The 18,679-nt window shown below is 44.6% G+C and overlaps 1 protein-coding gene across 1 annotated transcript; it reads right to left on the bottom strand.

Moving 5' to 3' along the window:
* Positions 1-9,409: 9,409 nt before the first annotated feature.
* Positions 9,410-17,268, bottom strand: rhoub (ras homolog family member Ub). The gene is made up of 3 exons (XM_086164897.1): positions 16,928-17,268; positions 15,329-15,387; positions 9,410-11,386 (listed from the first exon to the last, which is right to left on the bottom strand). The coding sequence occupies exons 1-3, from the start codon at positions 17,127-17,129 to the stop codon at positions 10,931-10,933; spliced, it is 717 nt and encodes a 238-aa protein (XP_086021023.1). The 5' UTR covers positions 17,130-17,268; the 3' UTR covers positions 9,410-10,930.
* Between the last annotated feature and the right edge of the window lie 1,411 nt (positions 17,269-18,679).

The raw sequence follows: 18,679 nt of genomic DNA on the forward strand, positions 1-18,679 counted from the left end.
TGCTGTCTGCAGTGCATTTGGATATGTATTGACAGTAAATGAGAAATATGAGCAGTGTTGGCAGTGCATGGAAAACATTGAGCGCAGCCCGGTGTGCAACTCCCAATGTGCAGGTGTGAGGATGAGCGCAGTTTAAATGGCGGTTGTTATATTTCTAAAATGAGCGCTGCGCTGGCCGTGCAGTGCTGGATGTAAAGTGCAGAAAAAGAAGAATAAGTGTCAGTTGTTTCGGGGGAAGTGTTCGGGCCTTGTAGCTGTAAAATTTCTTGGCGAATAAAGCAATTCTGACTCTGATGGATCCTTCTATGGATATATCCATATATATTTTACTTAAGGTGCCTTATTCAACACTCAAGGACACTCTTTCCTACCTGAGGCTATGAGAATTTTTAATTCCTCTCCCTTCAGCCGCAGGGAATCTTAAAATCTTAAAACCTTAAAAAAAAAAAAAAAAACCTCACCCACTGACTGTAAATTGTGTAATAATTCATCTGTATATATGTTAATAACTGTGCAATATTTCATAACAGCTACATGTTAGATATTTTTTCAAACTCTTGTGCACTCCTTATCTTTCACTTGTTACTTAAAACACTTGATAGCTTTCACTTGTTACTTAAAACACTTTATAGTTTATTTGTATATCTTATCCCGCTTTTTCTCTTATTTTTTACTGTTTATACAATTTTTCTACTATTATTTATCATTGTTATATTTTTCTTGTAACTCTGGCACAGAAATTTCCTTTGGGATAAATAAAGTTGTTCTTATTGTTATTCTTATTCTTACAAATGTATACATATACACAAAATGCAGATTTCAAAGAAACAATTGAAACAATAAAAGTGGCAAAGTGAACGGTGTAAGGTCTTATATGTGGAGGAGAAGCGGCATAGATGATGAATGAATGAATATACTGTAGTATCTGGACTTTAAGCCACTACTTTTTTCCATATGCTTTGAGCACTGCAGCTAATTTATGGATTTTTGGGGCCTAAAGTGCTTCATGCCACCAAGATGTTTATCCTCGTCACATCAGACCGATTAAGTAGCAACAAAATTCTGCGGCCGTTCAATTCCGACACCGAAGGAGACGATTTCAATGGTTTTAGTGCACAGGAGGAAGACTGAGATAGAGATCGGCTGGAGTCGGACAAGGTGGGGATAGAAAATGGATGGACTTTTCCTCATTCATTATTAATCTTTTTCGTGTTACAGACACTGTTGGGAAAAAAGCATTACTCTTAATGTATTTCATCAAGAGTTAAAAAAAAATGTTTCTGTGTAAATATCTCATGTTACAACGTGGACACCTACGGCTTACAGACAAGTGCGGCCTACATATGTACACATATATTTATTTAGCTATTTTTAATCGGTGCGGCTTATATTCAGGTGCGCTCAATAGTCTGGAAATGATGGTATCTATATCAATTTGGTAACTTATAAAGCACTTCCACACATTGCAGTTAGTAAAGGGTACACTAGATTGGACAGATGGATGGATGGATAGATAGATCGATAGGTAGGTAATGAATAATAAATAGGTATCTGAAATTCCCAGGAAAAATGGACAAACAGCAGACAGATGTGACGAATTTCCTCTGGAGACGCAATAAATAATCTCTCCTTCATCCCGAAAAATGAGAACGGACGTCAAAGCTACGCAAGATGACGCACGGTGAGATTTACAGAGCACTCAAATGTAGGAGTGCAGAGATGCGGGTATCCGAGCAGGTTGCCTGGAGAAAAGACACATGTTCAGCAGACCGGAGGACAGATGTTCTGCAGGCGGAGATGGGCCCCTTTAAAGCAAAACACTGAGCTGTTCAAAGAGGCCGGGCTGACCCCGGGACAGAGCGACTCAATTAGCATCCCATAATGAGACCGAGCTGCGGGGGGTGTTTATATAAGCTTATTAAAACATAATCCTGTGAACAACGCGATGCTGTAGCATGCCAGACAGGCCACTCCTGCCACCGCTGGGTTGACTCAAAGCAAGCAAAAACACTTCCAGTTCTGAATACAGCTTGCATTATTTTAACTGAAATCTATAAGATGTGTGCAAAATAACAGCTTCTTACCGGAAGCTATGAGACTTACTCTCTCTCTCACACACACACACACACACACTCTCACGCTCACTCTCTTTGTCGACCTGCACTATAGACACTGTAAACAATCAAGACGCAATATTTCAATATCATAGGTGCAACAACAATACAAAAGTACCTCCTCGCTTCACAGGTAAATTTAGCGCCAAAAGGGCTAAAATCAGCCTTGCTAAATTGTTCGTCCTACTTGTTTACACATTTTGCTCTTGTTTTTTTTTTGTTTTTTTTTTTTTTTGCTATTCTATTAATTATCTATTTTATGGTGTGAGCCCAACCTGGGTGCAAATTTTGTACCACATGCTGCAAGGTGTGCCTGTATGACACTAAAAGTTGCTTGAACCCTTGAAAATGTGCAAAATAAATGTCCAGAAACCCAATAACCCAGTTGACGGTCTAGTTGCACAATCATCAGGTACAAGGTCACATGTGTTTGTGGAAACCAACATTGAAAACGCACAAATAAAAACTGAACATCCTCATCCCTTTTGCATGTAGGTCAGAGCCAAAGTCACTTGTTTTCCTTGATGGATTCTGCCACATGCAGCTGCACAGGGATACTCGCAGGTCCATTCAACCCCGATACACTAATAATTCCAGTTCCTTTATCATTGGGAACCTTTATGCTCGAAAAAGGGGGTGCACACATTTTTTCAGCATGCAAGCTACTTCTAAAATGTCCAAGTCCAGCTGATCTTCCTATTATAAAAAATATAGTAAATAATATAAATAATAATAAAATAATAATATACATATTTATTTTTTAATATATTGAGAATTCTTTATATGTACAATATATGTTGGTGTCCTTGCATAATAATTAATATTGCACAACGACTTGCATTGAATGGAATCAGCCAGGGATGTACAGTCGGGACAGTAGCAACTGCTAGCCAGCCTCAAGCACACTTCCAAATGATCGTCATTGCTTTTATGAACAGTCCAAAAATGCCGCTCCACATTTCCCTTCTTCGGTATAGCGATGGTAGATGTAGACCTAGGAAAAGGAAAAAATGCAGAGAAGGCAACTCTGGTATGAGGAAGTGGCAGAGAAGTATGTTAGACTGGTGCAGGACATGTATGCTAGCTGTGAGACAGTGGTGAGGTATGCAGTAGGTGTGACAGAGAAGTTCCAGGTGGAGATGGGACTTTATCAGGGATCAGCATTGAGCCCCTTCTTGTTTGCAGTGGTGATGGACAGGCTGACAGATGAGGTTAGACAGGAATCTCCATGGACCATGATGTTTGCAGATGACATTGTGATCTGTAGTGAGAGCAGAGAACAGGTAGAGGAAAATCTCAAGAGGTTGATGTATGCCGTGGAAAGGTGAGGAATGAAGGTTAGTCGCAGCAAGAAAGAATATCTGTGTGTGAATGAGAGGAACCCGGGTGGAACGGTGAGGCTACACGGAGTGGAGATCAAGAAGTTGGAGGATTTCAAGTACTTAGGGTCAACAGTCCAGCGCAACGGAGAGTGGAAAAAGGGCTAAAGAAACGCATTCAAGCAGATTGGAATGGGTGGAGAAAAGCGTCAGGGGTGCTATGAGATAGAAAATATCAGCCAGAATGAAAGGAAAGGTGTACAAGTCAGTGGCGAGACAAGCAATGCTGAATGGTTTGGAGACAGCCAGATTGAAGAAAAGACAGGATGCAGAGCTGGAGGTCGCGGAGATGAAGATGCTGAGGTTCTCTTTGGGAGTGACCAGGATGGATAGGATCAGGAATGAGTCTGTCAGAGGGACAGCTAGATGTTTTGGAGAGAAGGTCAGAGAAGCCAGACTGAGACGGTTGGGTCATGTACACAGGAGGGATAGTGAATATATTGTAGACGGATGCTGGAATTGGAGGTCTTGAGGAAGACCGAAGTGAAGATTCATGGATGTAGTGAGAGAGGATATGAAGTTCGTTGGTGTGAGAAAGGATACAAAGAATAGGGTTAGATGGAAAAGGTTGATTCGCTGTGGCGACCCCTGAAGGGAAACGGCTGAAAAGGAAGGAAAGGCCGAAAAGGAAAAGAAGAGGATATAGTGATGGTAGACTGGCAGATGAGGTAAATGTACAGCGGAGAAAAAAAAAGTCCTATGGAAGAGTAAGTTTTTGGCTTCTTACTCGGTCCAGCTCCCCAACTCATTTTGATACCCTTTCTTAAATTCAAAAGAAATAAAATGGACAAAAACTTGGTCACTCACTAGCTTGCTAGAGTTTTGCAGCACTTAGCACAGTTGTACACACAAGTGTAGCGACACAGAAAAGATCAAATTAGCTGCCCTTTACGTCAATTAAGTGACAAATTTCATAGTGAGGATGGATGATCGGCTGACGTCTATTTTTTCTAATACCATACGTTTTACCCACACTACCTTTGCGATCGACGAATTGGGCAACCCTGCTCTAAAAGGACCGTGACCCTCAACATTTTATTTTTTATAAAAAAAAAATGAAATAAAAAAAAAAATCAGGCTTTTTTGATTTCTTGAAATGAATGTTCATTTTTAGCATAGAACACAAGAACAGGTCGAGAGAAAATACCAAAAATGAGTAGGGACGGGACAGAGAAGTTCGGGTTTTTAAACAAACTTTGAACGCCATACATGGTCAGAATAAAGAACTCGACTCAAATGAGGTTAAGTCAATGCGCGGCTGCTTTTTAATCAGGGTCCCAGACATATTGCATCGCATTACAGCAGCTTGGGCAACAGTTAATCCTAAAGACAATGTACAAAGTGGACCACAGTCTACTGGCCGGATCCCGTCCCGGCCGGTGAAGTTAATGTGCTTTGGTAATCCCGGCCAGCAGGGTGACTCGCAGTCATTATGGAGGCAATTATGTGAAGGGACTGGAAACCATCCCTCACCAACTTCAAGGCGTCAAAAGGGATGACGTCGTCGCTTTTTTACGTGGAGTCAGGGTTCATTTGTTATCTCAATTATTCTCAGAAGTTATATAAGATGTCGGGTTCAGTGGAGGGACAACTTCACCGACCCTGTGACTACTATTATTATTATTATTATTATTCTTTTAAAGTCGGCTCCTTCCTCCAGGCATTCATTAGCCCACAATATCCAGAGATAAAACTTGGTTAATCATATTTATTACCCTACATTATGAAATGGCCAGAAATTGACATCGGGATGCCGATTGTTGCGGCGCACCAGGAAATTATGTGCTGAATCACGTTATCTGAAGCCATTGTGCCCGTAGAATTATTCAAACCACTTCGCTGAGTGTTTGTGTGCTTCTGCAGCAGAAAGCGCCGGATTGTGATTCAGGAATTCTGGCTCATGACCTCACAAATAATCCACGAATGCAAAGCCCCATTGTACGGGAAACACCGATATAGGGCAAAGCGTTAGCGCCAGCAAACGCGGCGGTCACCTTCACAAACCTGCGGCCACGCCGCGGCTCCCGGTCAGATCAACCAAAACATTTGGGCCGTTTCAGCCGTGCGGTTTGATGATGTTGGCTCTTTCGTAAGTCTACATTTATATCAGGCCATAAAGATCCTACCATTATGCTTATTTATCATTCATTATTTGTATTTTAGAGAGCTTATTATTTATTCATTTCCCCACAAAAGGACAGTTTTGTTGTTTGGACTAGGAAGAGAAGTCTACACCGTGTGGAAAGACGTTTGGCCACGGCTGTGCAGGATAAAGATCAGGCTTTGTTTTCCGACTGGTTTTATTTACGATCGTCAGCTAACAACTCACACACACACACACACACACACTAATGCGCTCTTGCAAGGACCTCAAAACCTAAACCTACCTGGAAGTAGCAAAAGGTCATGTGCAACTTTTGGACTAACGAAATGCCCCCCAACATGGATCTCCAATCGGCGGTCTCCAATCAATGACCAATACCTTTATAGGTGCACGAACACACACACACACACACACACACACACACACACACACACACACACACACACACACACACACACACACACACACACACACACACACACACACACACACACACACACACACACACACACTCATTGCTGCCTCAAAACTAAACTTAACCCGGAGGTGGCAAATAGTCATTTGCATAATTTGGACAAACAAACTGTGGTCCAATACGGATCTTTGCGGTCTTCTAGAGGTAACAAACACATTGACCAACACCCCTATCTGTCCGCACACAAAAACACACACACACACACACACACACACACACACACACACACACACACACACACACACACACACACACACACACACACACACACACACACACACGCACACACACGGGCCTCAAAACCGAAACCTACCTGGAAGTAGCAAAAGGTCATGTGCAACTTTTGGACTAACAAAATGCCCCCCAACATGGATCTTGGCGGTCTCCAATCAATGACCAATACCTTTATTGGTGCACGAACACACACACACACACACACACACACACACACACACACACACACACACACACACAGACACACACACTCATTCATTGCTGCCCAAAAGCTAAACTTAACCCGGAGGTGGCAAATAGTCATCTGCATAATTTGGACAAACAAAATGTGGTCCAATACGGATCTTTGCGGCCTTCTAGAGGTAACAAACACATTGACCAACACCCCTATCTGTGCGCGCACACACACACACACACACACACACACACACACACACACACACACACACAAGGAGTGGCATGCAGGAATACACTTGGTTAGATGCGACACTGGGGGTTCTTTCAGAAATAGCGGCGAGTAGCAGACCTGACTTTTATAGTCAGCCCACTTGGCACCGCTTCTCCCCCAGTCTCACCCCCTCTGAGGCTCCACAACATAATCTGCCGTCTGCCAGACGACACAAACTCCTCTTTACCCGATCATTAGCGTGTCTAAACAAGGAGGAGATGGCTGGCAGACCGACACTCTGTGCCCATTGTTGTATACTGCGGTGCAGACATATAGCTATGAATAGATGGAAAACACATTTCCAGACAATTATAATAATCAAATCCTACATAGCTGCCGGTCTCGGTGCCCAAAAATTGATGCGTCGAAATCCCGGAGGTTTTAATTTAACTATTTTTAACTTATTTACAATTCGCTTCTCACTATAGAATAAACAGGACGCGTTGCTTTGCAGTGCAGTAGATTAACAGCTGACCTTATCGAACTGCAAAGCGAGATCATTTCAGCCCGTAAAGCGTGCGAAGATATTCACCCGACATGAAATACAAATGGGCCGTGCAATTTATAGAACTATTGTTTCAGAATGCTTTCATGAAGGCTTTAGACATGCGGGCCGGAGGAGCCGAGGATCGAAATACCAACGAAATCGAAAAGCCCAACATCCAAGGTAGCGGATAGAACATTCAAAAGTTATTTCCCCATTAGATTCAATGATTCTTACCTTGATTTTGAAGGTTGAATCTCTCTAACTGTGGAAGCGTCACGTTCCTCCACCCCGCTGCTGATCCAGGGTGGGATCACGTGAAGACTTTCCTCTCCCCGGCCGCTTCATCCAGCTCTTCTGGGGGGGGATTTCGAGGCGCTCCCAGGCCCTCCAGCTTGTCCGGGGTCCTCTCCGGGGCCTCCGCCTGGCGGGACATATTTGGAAATCCTCCAGAAACCTCCTGACCAGATGCCCGAGCAACCCCGTCTGGCTCCTCCTCATGCTGGAGGAGCAGCGGCGCTGCCCGGCCCCTCCTGGATGGCCACCTTCTCTACCTGCACTATATGGCCAAAAGCACTCGCTCGCCTGCCTGGACTCGCATTTGAACTGAATTGACATCCCATTCCGAATCCATAGGGTTCAATATGATGTCGGTCCACCCTTTGCAGCTAGAAGGGAAGGCTGTCCACAAGGTTCAGGAGTGTGTTGATGGCAATTTTTGACCGTTCTCCCAGAAGCCCATTTGTGAGGTCACACACTGATGTTGGACGAGACGGCCCGGCTCGCAATCTCCGCTCTAAGGTGTTCAATCGTGTTGAGGTCCGGACTCTGTGCAGGCCAGTCAAGTTCACCCACACCGGACTCTGTCATCCATGTCTTTATGGACCTTGCTTTGTGCACTGGTGCACAGTCATGTTGGAAAAGGAAGGGGCCAGCTCCAAACTGCTACCACAAAGTTGGGAGAATTGAATTGTCCAAAATGTCTTGGTACGCCGAAGCTTTCAAAGGGCTCCAGCTCCTGGAAAAACAACCTCATACCATAATCTCCCCTCCACCGAACTTCACACTTGGCACAGTGTAGTCGGACAAGTACTGTTCTCGTGGCAATCGCGAAACCCAGACTTGTCCATCACATTGGTGGAGAAGCGCAACTCGTCACTCCAGAGAACGCGTCTCCTCTGCTCTAGAGTCCGGCGGCGGCGTGTTTTACACCACTGGGTCGGACGCTTTGCATCGCACTCGGTGATGTGTGGCTTGGATGCAGCTGCTCGGCCACGGAAACCCATTCTATGAAGCTCTCAGCGCCCTGTTCTTCAGTGAAACTCCAGGCCACACGAAGTTTGGGCGTCTGTCGCGATTGACTATGCGGAAAGTTGGCGACCTCTTCGCACTTTGCGCGTCAACATCCGCTGACCCCGCTCCGTCAGTTTACCTATCGCTTCGTGGCCGACTGTCGTTCCCAAACGCTTCAATGCTCTTATAATACAGCTGCCGGTTGAATGTGGAATATTTAGGCGCATGGACATTTCTCGACTAGATTTTTTGCACAGCTGGCATCCTATCACAGTTCCAAGCTGGAATTAACTGAACTGAGAGCGACCTATTCTTTCACAAATCTTTGTTAAAAAAAAAATGTCTGCATGCCTAGGTGCTTGATTTTGCACACCTGTGGCCATGGAAGTGATTGGAACACCTGATTCCCATTATTTGGATGGGTGAGCGAATCCTTTTGGCCATATAGTGTATCTCTACAGAAGAGCTTGTAAGGGAACTCATTTCGGCTGCTCGTATCCCTAATCTGGTTCTTTCGGTCACAATCGTATCTTGTCTTTATGTGTAGAAATACTACAAACGGTACTGGGGAACCCCCAGAAAATCCTGTTCAACTTCATTTGAAATGAGGAAAACAGTTTAAAACACAGCAAACAAGTGCAGAACTACACGACAGCAACATCACTCATTCCTCAAAAATGTCCCAAACACTGAAGCCTGCCTGAAAAATTGTCTCCATCGTTCCTCTTCTGGAGAGCTAAGCTCCAAGATCGCCTCCTCTTTTCTCGTTCAGGACCTGAAATGCAACAGTCATCGCGTTCCCGTCTTACGATATCCTTTTTTTTTTTTGTCCCCAAACAGGATGAGACAGAGGACGCAAGAGAGGGCAGGAGGCAAAGTTAAATATTTCACATTTTATTTTGTTCCATCCATGCAGCTCAACAAATCGCTCTGTTCGGTACCATCTACATGCTGGGCACGACTGAGTCACGTATGCACACAGATTTGTTCAGATGACATTACAAACATCATAAAAGAGTACTATGTAACATACATAAATGACGTACATCTGCTCTGTATTGGTTTTTGATCAGTTATTGGCCCGGAAGGAACAAACACACAGAATGATTGGCTTCTGAAAAATAAGAAGCAAAACCCGGAATCGGTTTCTTTGGCGATTTCACCTCATTTCCTGTACTTTCACGAGAGAGCTCCACTGTGCTGGCTTAGGAAAAAAAAAACAAACTATTATCGGTTTTAAAGAGAGCAAATCCCGAACCGGCGATTTCCGTCTGAAGCGCGTGGGGTTCATCGGCTCGACACCCTTCTTGAAAGGGATATTTCAGGAGGAAAATGTTGCCGTGTCGGTCTAAGTTTCTGGTTCAAAGGCCATTGCATGGCAGCACTTCAGTGGTGTGTTTTAATGGCGTGTGATAAGTGCGATTTACAGCGGCACCACCCAGTTTATCGCCACAACTTTGTAACAGTAAAGTTCTGAAAACGAGGACGGCCTACTTTCTTTGTTTTGGTCATGGCGGTTGCTGTTTTCCTTGGTTTATTTCAGTACGTATGCGTGGATAAAGATCTCGAAGACCTCCAACTGTGCGGTCCGGCCCCGTATCCGCACTCGGGCGCGGCTAAAAAGGAGTGAAGGGATGTAAATACCGGGAGTAGCTCCAAGAACAGTTACCTTTCAACCCCAGCTGTGCTCAGTCAAAATTACACTCATACATTTGATTATAATCCAAAAGACGGTTTATACTAAAATCTCATCGGCCACAGATTTCGCTTCACGGGGACAGATCGGATTTTCAACGAAAGTTAAATACTTTTTTTTCTCTTTTTAACAGTCCCGAGCTAATCGGTATAAATGCTTTTTTTTTTTTTTTTTTTTTTTGATTTCGGTGAGATTAAGCCTACCTATCAGAGGTGAGAGGACGGGATTACAGTGTACGGCAGGAAAATGACACACTTTGTGAAAGACGGGGTACCGAAGCAGGAGAAAGGACACTTTTAAAGTAAATATCGTGCGCAGGGGCCTCCCCTGCAATTCAGCTCACATTTCTCTGGACAAGTCCAACATGACGTGCCGTCCATGTGCCATTAAACTTTTATTAGCTCTATAATTTTTGGTTGAATGCTGGTCACAGTCGGATTAACAGTAAAAACCGGCTCCGGCGTGAAGGGGAGGGCGGACAGTGGTAACAACCTCGTGTTCTTGGTGCTCCAGGCGTTAAAAATACCATGACGGGAAACCTCCGACCCCTGCAAGTCGGAACGTCGCGCCTGGTGATTCACAGTCACTTCGGACACGCCTTGGCTTTTCCGTACGAGTCCTTAAATCCGACGCCGTCCCCCGAAACCGGTCAGCGCTTCCAGTTCCGTCGTCAAACGAATGAAGTCCGGCGCCTCCCGGCTCTCTACTGGACGCAGACGTATTTCTTCCACCAAGACTTGGAAAGCATCTTCATCTTGTCGGCGGTGCTGCGGACCTTCCGCTCCCGCCGCGCCCTCCTGTCGGAGTGCCGCAACCCCACGGCGATGGCCGCGTCGAACACCTCCTTCAGATTCTTTTGCGTCAGCGCCGAGCATTCAATGTACGTCACCGCCCCCATTTTGTCGGACAGCGCCCGGGCGTCTTCCTCCGCCACCGGCCGCTCCTTCCGCCTCGCCAGCTCGATCAGCACTTTGACGTCTTGCCGCAGGTCACACTGCGTGCCGACGAGGAGGACGGGCGTGAGGGGGCAGCGCCGGCGGATTTCGGGAACCCACTTTTCCCAGACATTTTGAAAAGAGGCCGGACTGACCACGCTGAAGCAGAGCAGCAGGGCGTCGGTCCGACTGTAGCAGAAGTGGCGAAGTTTGTCAAACTCGTCCTGACGGGGACACAGAGACAGACAGTGAGCGGCTCGTTTCACACATTTTTTCCCCCTTTTTTTCCCAACAAATGCTTGATTATGAAATGAAACACAAAGACGTAGCATGCGGGTTGCATTCGGCATGCGGCGTGATGTATCATTTCTTCACACTTCCTCCACCACCAACAAACCGTAGTAGTTTGTTGTAGTAGCATTTGTAGTTACTGCTAACAGTTAAGACAATTCATATTTCATTGTATTTCTTATTCTTCCTCCTTTCTACTATTATCTATTACTGTTATGTTTTTTACTTGAAACTCTGGCACAACAATTTCCTTCGAGATTAATAAAGTTGTTCTCATCTCAAACACACTTTTGGTAATTACTTCACTGGTTGACGCGGTCAAATACGTGCCAATAATCTCTCCAATAACAAACCGTCTACGGTGTTTAGATTTTGTGAAAATACACTCATCCAACCCCGGTAAACCTCTTAAAATAAGTTTGTTGCCTCTGATTTACAGGGGCCTCCCGCATCTTGGAGATAAAGCAAAAAAGTTTCTGAATGCCTGCCCGTCAACGGTCAAATCTCGTGGGTTCTGGTTAAAAAAAGTCGATCCAAAAAAGCAAAACGGCGCTCGGGTCGACTCAGCCGGAGACGTGTACTCTTAAAGTTCCTTCAAACGATGGATACCAGGCCTTCCGCATACAGAAGTCACGTCTGGATCAACATCTCCGGATGGAACTTTGTTTATCAGCCATGGCGGCGGCAGTTCTCATCGTTTTTATTCACTCACTCCCGTCTCTTCTGGCACGCCCTGACCCATTGCTGGCACAAACTCCCCGTTATGAAACTGCATTGGTGTTTGCCGACTTTTATCAAGCCATGTTTGCCCAAGCATGTCTGGAGGTGTGTGTGTGTGTGTCTGTGTGTGCGCTAATATGTAAGTGTACTTGTAGCATTGCTTGGCAGGTTGCAATATGCTGTAAGTTTTCTTTTCCCCGCATTAGCGGCTTAGTGTAGAACAGGCAGTACCATGACGGGGTTTACAAATATCAAACAAGCTGCACCCACTGCAGGTTTGCACGGCGTCTTGATTATGAAATAATCGCCACAATGCCCCAGAGTACTAAAAACATCATTTCATAACCTCCCGGACCTCCCGGCCAGTTTAATCACGAGCTGGTAATTATCTTGCTTACTTCCGATACAATAGAAACCGACGGAGTCGCCGCGGCCCTCCGACTCTGAGCCGCCCCAAAATGAACCCGCTTAATTCCACCTCCCATGTTGCCGGGCGACGGGGCGATACATTTCCACAAAATTGTTTTTTCCAAACATCGGCAGGCTGGCGGTTGAAAACACACCAGGTTTAAAACCGTCTCTACGAAAATTAGCATTTTGTGATGGAATTCTTTATCTTCTGTAATGCAATCGAAAAAACAAAAATGACTTTTTCATGATATTCTAATATTTTGAGATAGGATTTTGGAGTTTTCTTAAGATGTAAGCCATAACCAGCAATATTAAAATAATAAAAGACTTGCAATATTTCAGTTGATTTGTAATGAATCCAGAATGTATGACATTTTTGTTTTTGCAATTGCATTACTGAAGATAAAGAACTTTATCACAATATTCTAATTTTCTGAGACAGTCCTGTAAGTGAGGCGCTTACGGTGACCGACGGCCAGCCAAAGCATCGTGAAAGGATTTCAGAGCGTCGGGAACTAATAATGTAAGTTAAAACTCCAAACAGTTAGACTGTGTTTGAAGTGAAAAAAAAAAGGCATGGGGTCACTCTGGAGTCAAGGAGTTTTCATTTCAAATTAACGAGCTGCTAAAAGTGTCAAACTCCAGGTCTGCCGCCTATTTTCAATGACCTGGACGTTTTGAAAAAATGATTCTTTTCCGGGCCAATTTACAGACGTCCAGCCACCGTAAACTCCAATGGCGTGTTTTTTTTCCTGGTGGGTGAAGGCCAGCGAACGGACAAATTACAAGTATGTGACGAGGTAGCGAATATGGTCGAACTGCAATTTTAAGATGAATAAAAATACAAAGATAAAAAAAACAAAAATTCACAACTGACATAGATAATATTTATTCTCATAGAGGTTGCATTCTTTCAGGGTCTACTCATGAATTATCCATGGAGGAGTGAAACCCCGGGGCTAATGCTATGGAAGTGAGTCTCCCTCGCCACTTCCTGGTTTGGACGTGCCAACGTCCTGGTGTCAGTTTATGTTTATTCATGTGAGACTCATAGCTACGAACCACAAGTGCTGGTCTTCATTATTTGCCAAACCCCAAAGATTAAAATAGAAAGCGTCTTGTACTCTGGGCAAGTAAAGCGAGAGATACGTCTTACGATTGGAGTTATCGCCTTTCATTTGCTTCATTTCCATCAGAGGAGCAAATAATTCAGGCAGTTTCGAAAATAAAAGACACGACTGGCCGACGACTCAGATGAGAACGTTAATCCGTGGGTTTTTGTTCATAGACGGAAAAGCGCAGATTGGAGATATTCAAAGTTCGGTACCGCGACTTTGGAAACCGACTTTGGGTGCACAGAAGTTGGCCGGAATCTGTCCGATATTCGAGACACGGTGGTGAAACATTAAAACGTTCGGTTAAACGCCGGGTGAAATCAAGATCGCCGCAAAATGTAATTGTTCTTGCATGTTTCATCGGGAAGTTGTGGAACTCATGGAGCGACAGACATTTCCAACCAGATTTGATGCTACGTTTGCAAAGTGAGCTTCTCATTTTTGGGTAAAGCCATCGCTAGATGTTCTTATTAACCCCCTCCTTTCAAACACCAGTACATGCAGACGGATTACCGTCATTTCCGGACTGTGAGACGCTTTTTTCCACACTGTGGCTTAAACAATGATGCGGCTAATTTATGTATTTTTTGGGCAAACGAGCTTCAGGCCGCATAAACATTTAGCCTCGTCACATCGGACCGATTAAATTACCGAACAAGTCACGAAAGAGAGACTGAGGCCGTTCAATTCTGAAACCAAAAAAGACGGCTGATGGTTTTAGTGCGCAGGAGGAAGACGAAGATAGCACTCAAGATAGAAAGGATAGACTCCTTGTGTTATTATTAATCTTTTTCCACACGAAAAATTAAGTTTAAAAAAAAAATTCTGTGTAACATCTCTCCGTGTAAATATCTCACGTTATAACATGGACAGCGGCGGATTATAGACAAAGGCGGCCAATATATGTACACCTATGTTTATTTTGCTACTTTTAGCCTGTGCGGCTTATAATCAGGTGCGGCTTATATTCAGGTGTATTCAATAGTCCGGAGATGACAGTCACTATATCAATCTATATCTATCTGGTAACTTATAAACCACTTTCACACCTTGCGGTTACAAAATGCTTTACACAAGATGACATGGATGGCTGGATTATATATGTACTGTACATATATATTCATTTTGCTACTTTTAGCCAGTGCAGCTTTTTTCAGGTGCGGCTTATATTCAGGTGTATTCAATAGTCCAGCAATGGACAGCCATATGTACACATATATCTATTTAGTTACTTTAAGCCGGTGCGGCTTCTATTCATGTGCGCTCAATAGTCCATAAATGATGGTATTGCTCTCGAATCTATATCTATCTGATAACTTATAAAGCACTTCCACACCTTGCAGTAACAAAATGCTTTATACGAGATTACATGGATGGATGGATGGCTGTTGTTGCTGCTGCTGTCTTTTTATTCGTGGATGTCTTGCTATCTTCTGTCCCTGTATGCATATTTATACTCATATTTATTTTACTCTTTTATTTTTTTATATAACTGTTAGGCTGCTGGGACAAAGGAATGTCCCCCGTGGGGATCGATACAGTTTATCTTATCTTAATATACATGTACACATATATTTATATAGTTATTTTTTTTGTTATTTTATTATTTTTATCGTGTGTGCGACTCACCTGTCCGGCGGTGTCGCACAACTGCAGCCTCACGGGGCTTCCATCCACCTGAACCACAGCTGTGGGGAACAGAAACACACAGGTAGGGGTGAGTCACAGCCGTCGACGCCATTAAAAAACATCCAGCTGACACTTTGGCGGTTTACACACACACACCAGGATATTCCCTGGTATAAACAAAGGCTTGCCAGTTGAAAACACAAAGCCCTCCCGCTGTGCTCCGCGTCGCCCACCCACCCTGCCGGTTGCCGTCGAGACCATAACCCCGCTCGCTGGTGTTTTGACAGGAGGCCGCAGCGGGGCCGTCTTAAGAACGGGCTCCAAAAAGAAAGCAGATTTTGTTTATGCCGCCGCTCCGTTCCAACGGGCCTCATTTCCCTGATTGGAAAAAGTGGATGAGTCACGGCACGGCGTGTTTCACCATAGAGACGTTTAATCTTTTCTGACGAGCGAACACACGGAAACGTTTACAGTGCGCCTGGAGTGCGAGGCCGGTCGTACCACCTGATCAAAAGAGCTTTCTGGAACAATTCAAACGGCGGGACAGGCACTTTATGCAGCGCAGGGCTAAAAGAAAAAGGGAGGGGGAGGTAAAGAAAGTGCGCGGGCTGCCATTGTGTAACCGTTTCCTAATCCCTGACATATGATAGTTCTTTGATTCTTTCTCCTCGGCTCTCCGCCGGACCAAACCGCCCCTTATCGCCTCCGTCTTTGCCACCTGTGCCGTTGCGTAACGCCTCAAACTCAGCTTTTGGAGAGGACGCTCTTTTTCCAGGCACGGAGATGACATCAGCGCCGAGGGCCAGTCGCCGCCGCCGCCACCCCAGTGCACAATCACTCTCTGTCAGGCCGGTCGAAAGACAATCTCGGCCTCAGAGTCCCTGCAACAGATGTGGCCGTTCCAGTAAAAGAGCCGAGGGTCCCGGAGGGGGGGGGTTGGGGGTCAAGGCTGACAACAATAGGCGGAGCAGTGCAACCCAAAACCGCTGAACCCAAAACTCAGAAGGGCGAGCTCTCGGAGTCAAGATCATTCGTTTCGTCGCGCGGAAAGAGCTTGAGGTTTAAGGCGGTAAGCGGGACGCTCCGGGGACAAACACGGCGGAAAGTGTGAGGAAAAGGTCACGGCGACCTTTGCGGCGCCCGGCCTCTGTGTCTAGGTAAACAAAAAGCGGCGTGGAAAAAGCGGCGCCGCTCCAAATGGAAACCTGGCAACCTGGGGAGGGAGGGAATGACTCCTGCGCATCGGATGCAGATGGATGACAGATAATAAGGAAAACAAACATTACGGTTTGGTGGGACCCATCCTGTGTGAGGCTAAGGGACAGCCTGCTGGAGCTAAGTGAGTCAGTGGTACAGGTGGAAAGTTTTTTTTTTTTTTTAATTGAAACTAGTCTCCAGAGGTTTGGTGCATGCCAGTAAAACTGAAAATCCAGACTTAAACCCGGTTTATCTGATCTAATCCCGAACACAAGGGGGTTACTTCAATGGAAACCCATGAACCGGCAACGCGGGTCTCCAGGATCCTGAAAGTTGGAGATGTTCTGGTTGCATTTCTGCAGGTTAGAAAGTCTGAAAGTGACTGGGAAAAAGTCCGCTCACCCGAGAAGTCGTCGAAAGCCGTCGGGACGTATTTTGTGGGGTAGCCGTTGGTGGTGTAACTGACCACCAGGCTGGTTTTCCCCACCGCGCCGTCTCCGAGTAGGACGCACTTGAGCAGCCGCTCCTGGGGCAGCCCGGCGCGGCACGGCGGCGGCGGTTTGTGCGGCGGCACCGGAGGGGCCGCGGTCCGCCCGTAATCCATTGCGGAGGGCCCACGTCCGCGGAGCGCCGGGCTACACGCTTCCAAGATCCACGCGTGGAAAGAGCTCGTCCCGCAAACCCCCCCCCGCGATCCCCGGCGTGCTGTCAGACCCGCGGCCGCTCTTCAACCAACGCGGTCGGCGGCCGGAGCTCCGGGTTTACGGGGCGGGGGGCGGGGCTTAACTCCCTCATCTCCGCTGTGATTGGTCCAATCCCAACGGCCACGGTCTCAAATGAAAATCCATTTATTTACCTCCTTAATCCTGGCGGGAGTTCAATAACAATTTAAAAACTTTTTTTTTTTAAATTTATTTAATTGCTACATCTGTTACACAAATAATGCAATTTTTCTCTGAAAGTCCCGAGATGTGTCACTCATGCTATTTCAATTTTTTAGTACTACTGACCTTATTCAACAACAAGATATAAAACAAAATGAAACATAAACCAGGTTACATCTGGAGATGTAGGACCTCCCAGAATAATAATAATTGCTATTATTATCATTATTATTACTTTTGTTGATCCGCTTGATCCTGATACCAAGAATTGTTGAACTTGCTATGTGTTGTCGCCCCCTGGTGGCAAATCTTGTCATTATCAAATAGTCAAATAATATTGTCAAATAGTCGATTAGTATTGCTGAATTGTATTTGATTTATATTCTCTATTTCCTCATTTATTATTATTATTATTATTATTATTATTATTATCATTATTATTATTACTATGTTTCTTATCACCCACCCAGAATTTTGGTACTTTATTTGATATATTGTCACCATTAACATTACTACACCATATTATATATTATCATCTGTAAGTTTATCTTTTTTTTTGGGGGGGGGGGAGTTATAATTAGTTCCTACATTTAAAAGTATATAACACTAAAAAAGATACATTTATGTAAAATCACCATCTGAAAAGTAATTAGTTTCAAAATAGCTGACCTGAACATTTTTAATAGACTTATTTCCAAAGGTATCTAGTTTTATCATTATTAAAAGTATGGAGAAGTTATAAAATATCCGTGGGTTCCAGAGGATGATTATGTTAATTATTATCATTCGGGGTTTGTCAAAATATGTAGCAATTCATTCATGGAGTCAAATAGTCAATTTTTCGTATTATAATAGACTACGGAATTTTCTTTTAATCATCCCACAGTAGGGAAATTTCAGTAATTGTTGATATCGTGGTGGAACCTATGGCCAGGGCACAACTCTACTCAAACTGTCGCTGAGGATTCAAAGTGACAGGCTGAAGATTCCTGCAGATATCAAGAATTGTACTATCAAACTCTAGCCCATCGTGGGACATTTGGCCAGAAAATCATAAAAAGCCTCAATGAAAACATGAGCTCTTTTGGAATAAATCACCGTACGGCCAGCTTTTGTTGTATTTATTTTTCAAGATTAAAAAATAAAAGCTCATCATACAATTATTACGTCGGCAATGACTGATTCTAAAGGAGCTCAAAACCTACTTCCCTGGTGGGAATTCATGTTCTCCTCACAGCATAAAATATATCAGGGTCAAGACTCGGCAAGG

The sequence above is a fragment of the Fistularia commersonii genome, chromosome 18 (genome assembly GCF_037954325.1).
Source record: "Fistularia commersonii isolate RoL2024-O1a breed Wild chromosome 18, RoL_Fcom_v1.0, whole genome shotgun sequence".
NCBI classification, from domain to species: Eukaryota; Metazoa; Chordata; class Actinopteri; order Syngnathiformes; family Fistulariidae; genus Fistularia; species Fistularia commersonii.

Bases quoted from the DNA above. Each gene is read 5' to 3' on its own strand.
- rhoub (XM_086164897.1), bottom strand. From the start codon at position 17,129: ATGGATTACGGGCGGACCGCGGCCCCTCCGGTGCCGCCGCACAAACCG. The intron at 15,388-16,927 runs GTGAGCGGACTT...TGTTCCCCACAG, and splicing joins GGCTTTCGACGACTTCTCGG to CTGTGGTTCAGGTGGATGGA. The intron at 11,387-15,328 runs GTGAGTCGCACA...TGTCCCCGTCAG, and splicing joins TGTGCGACACCGCCGGACAG to GACGAGTTTGACAAACTTCG.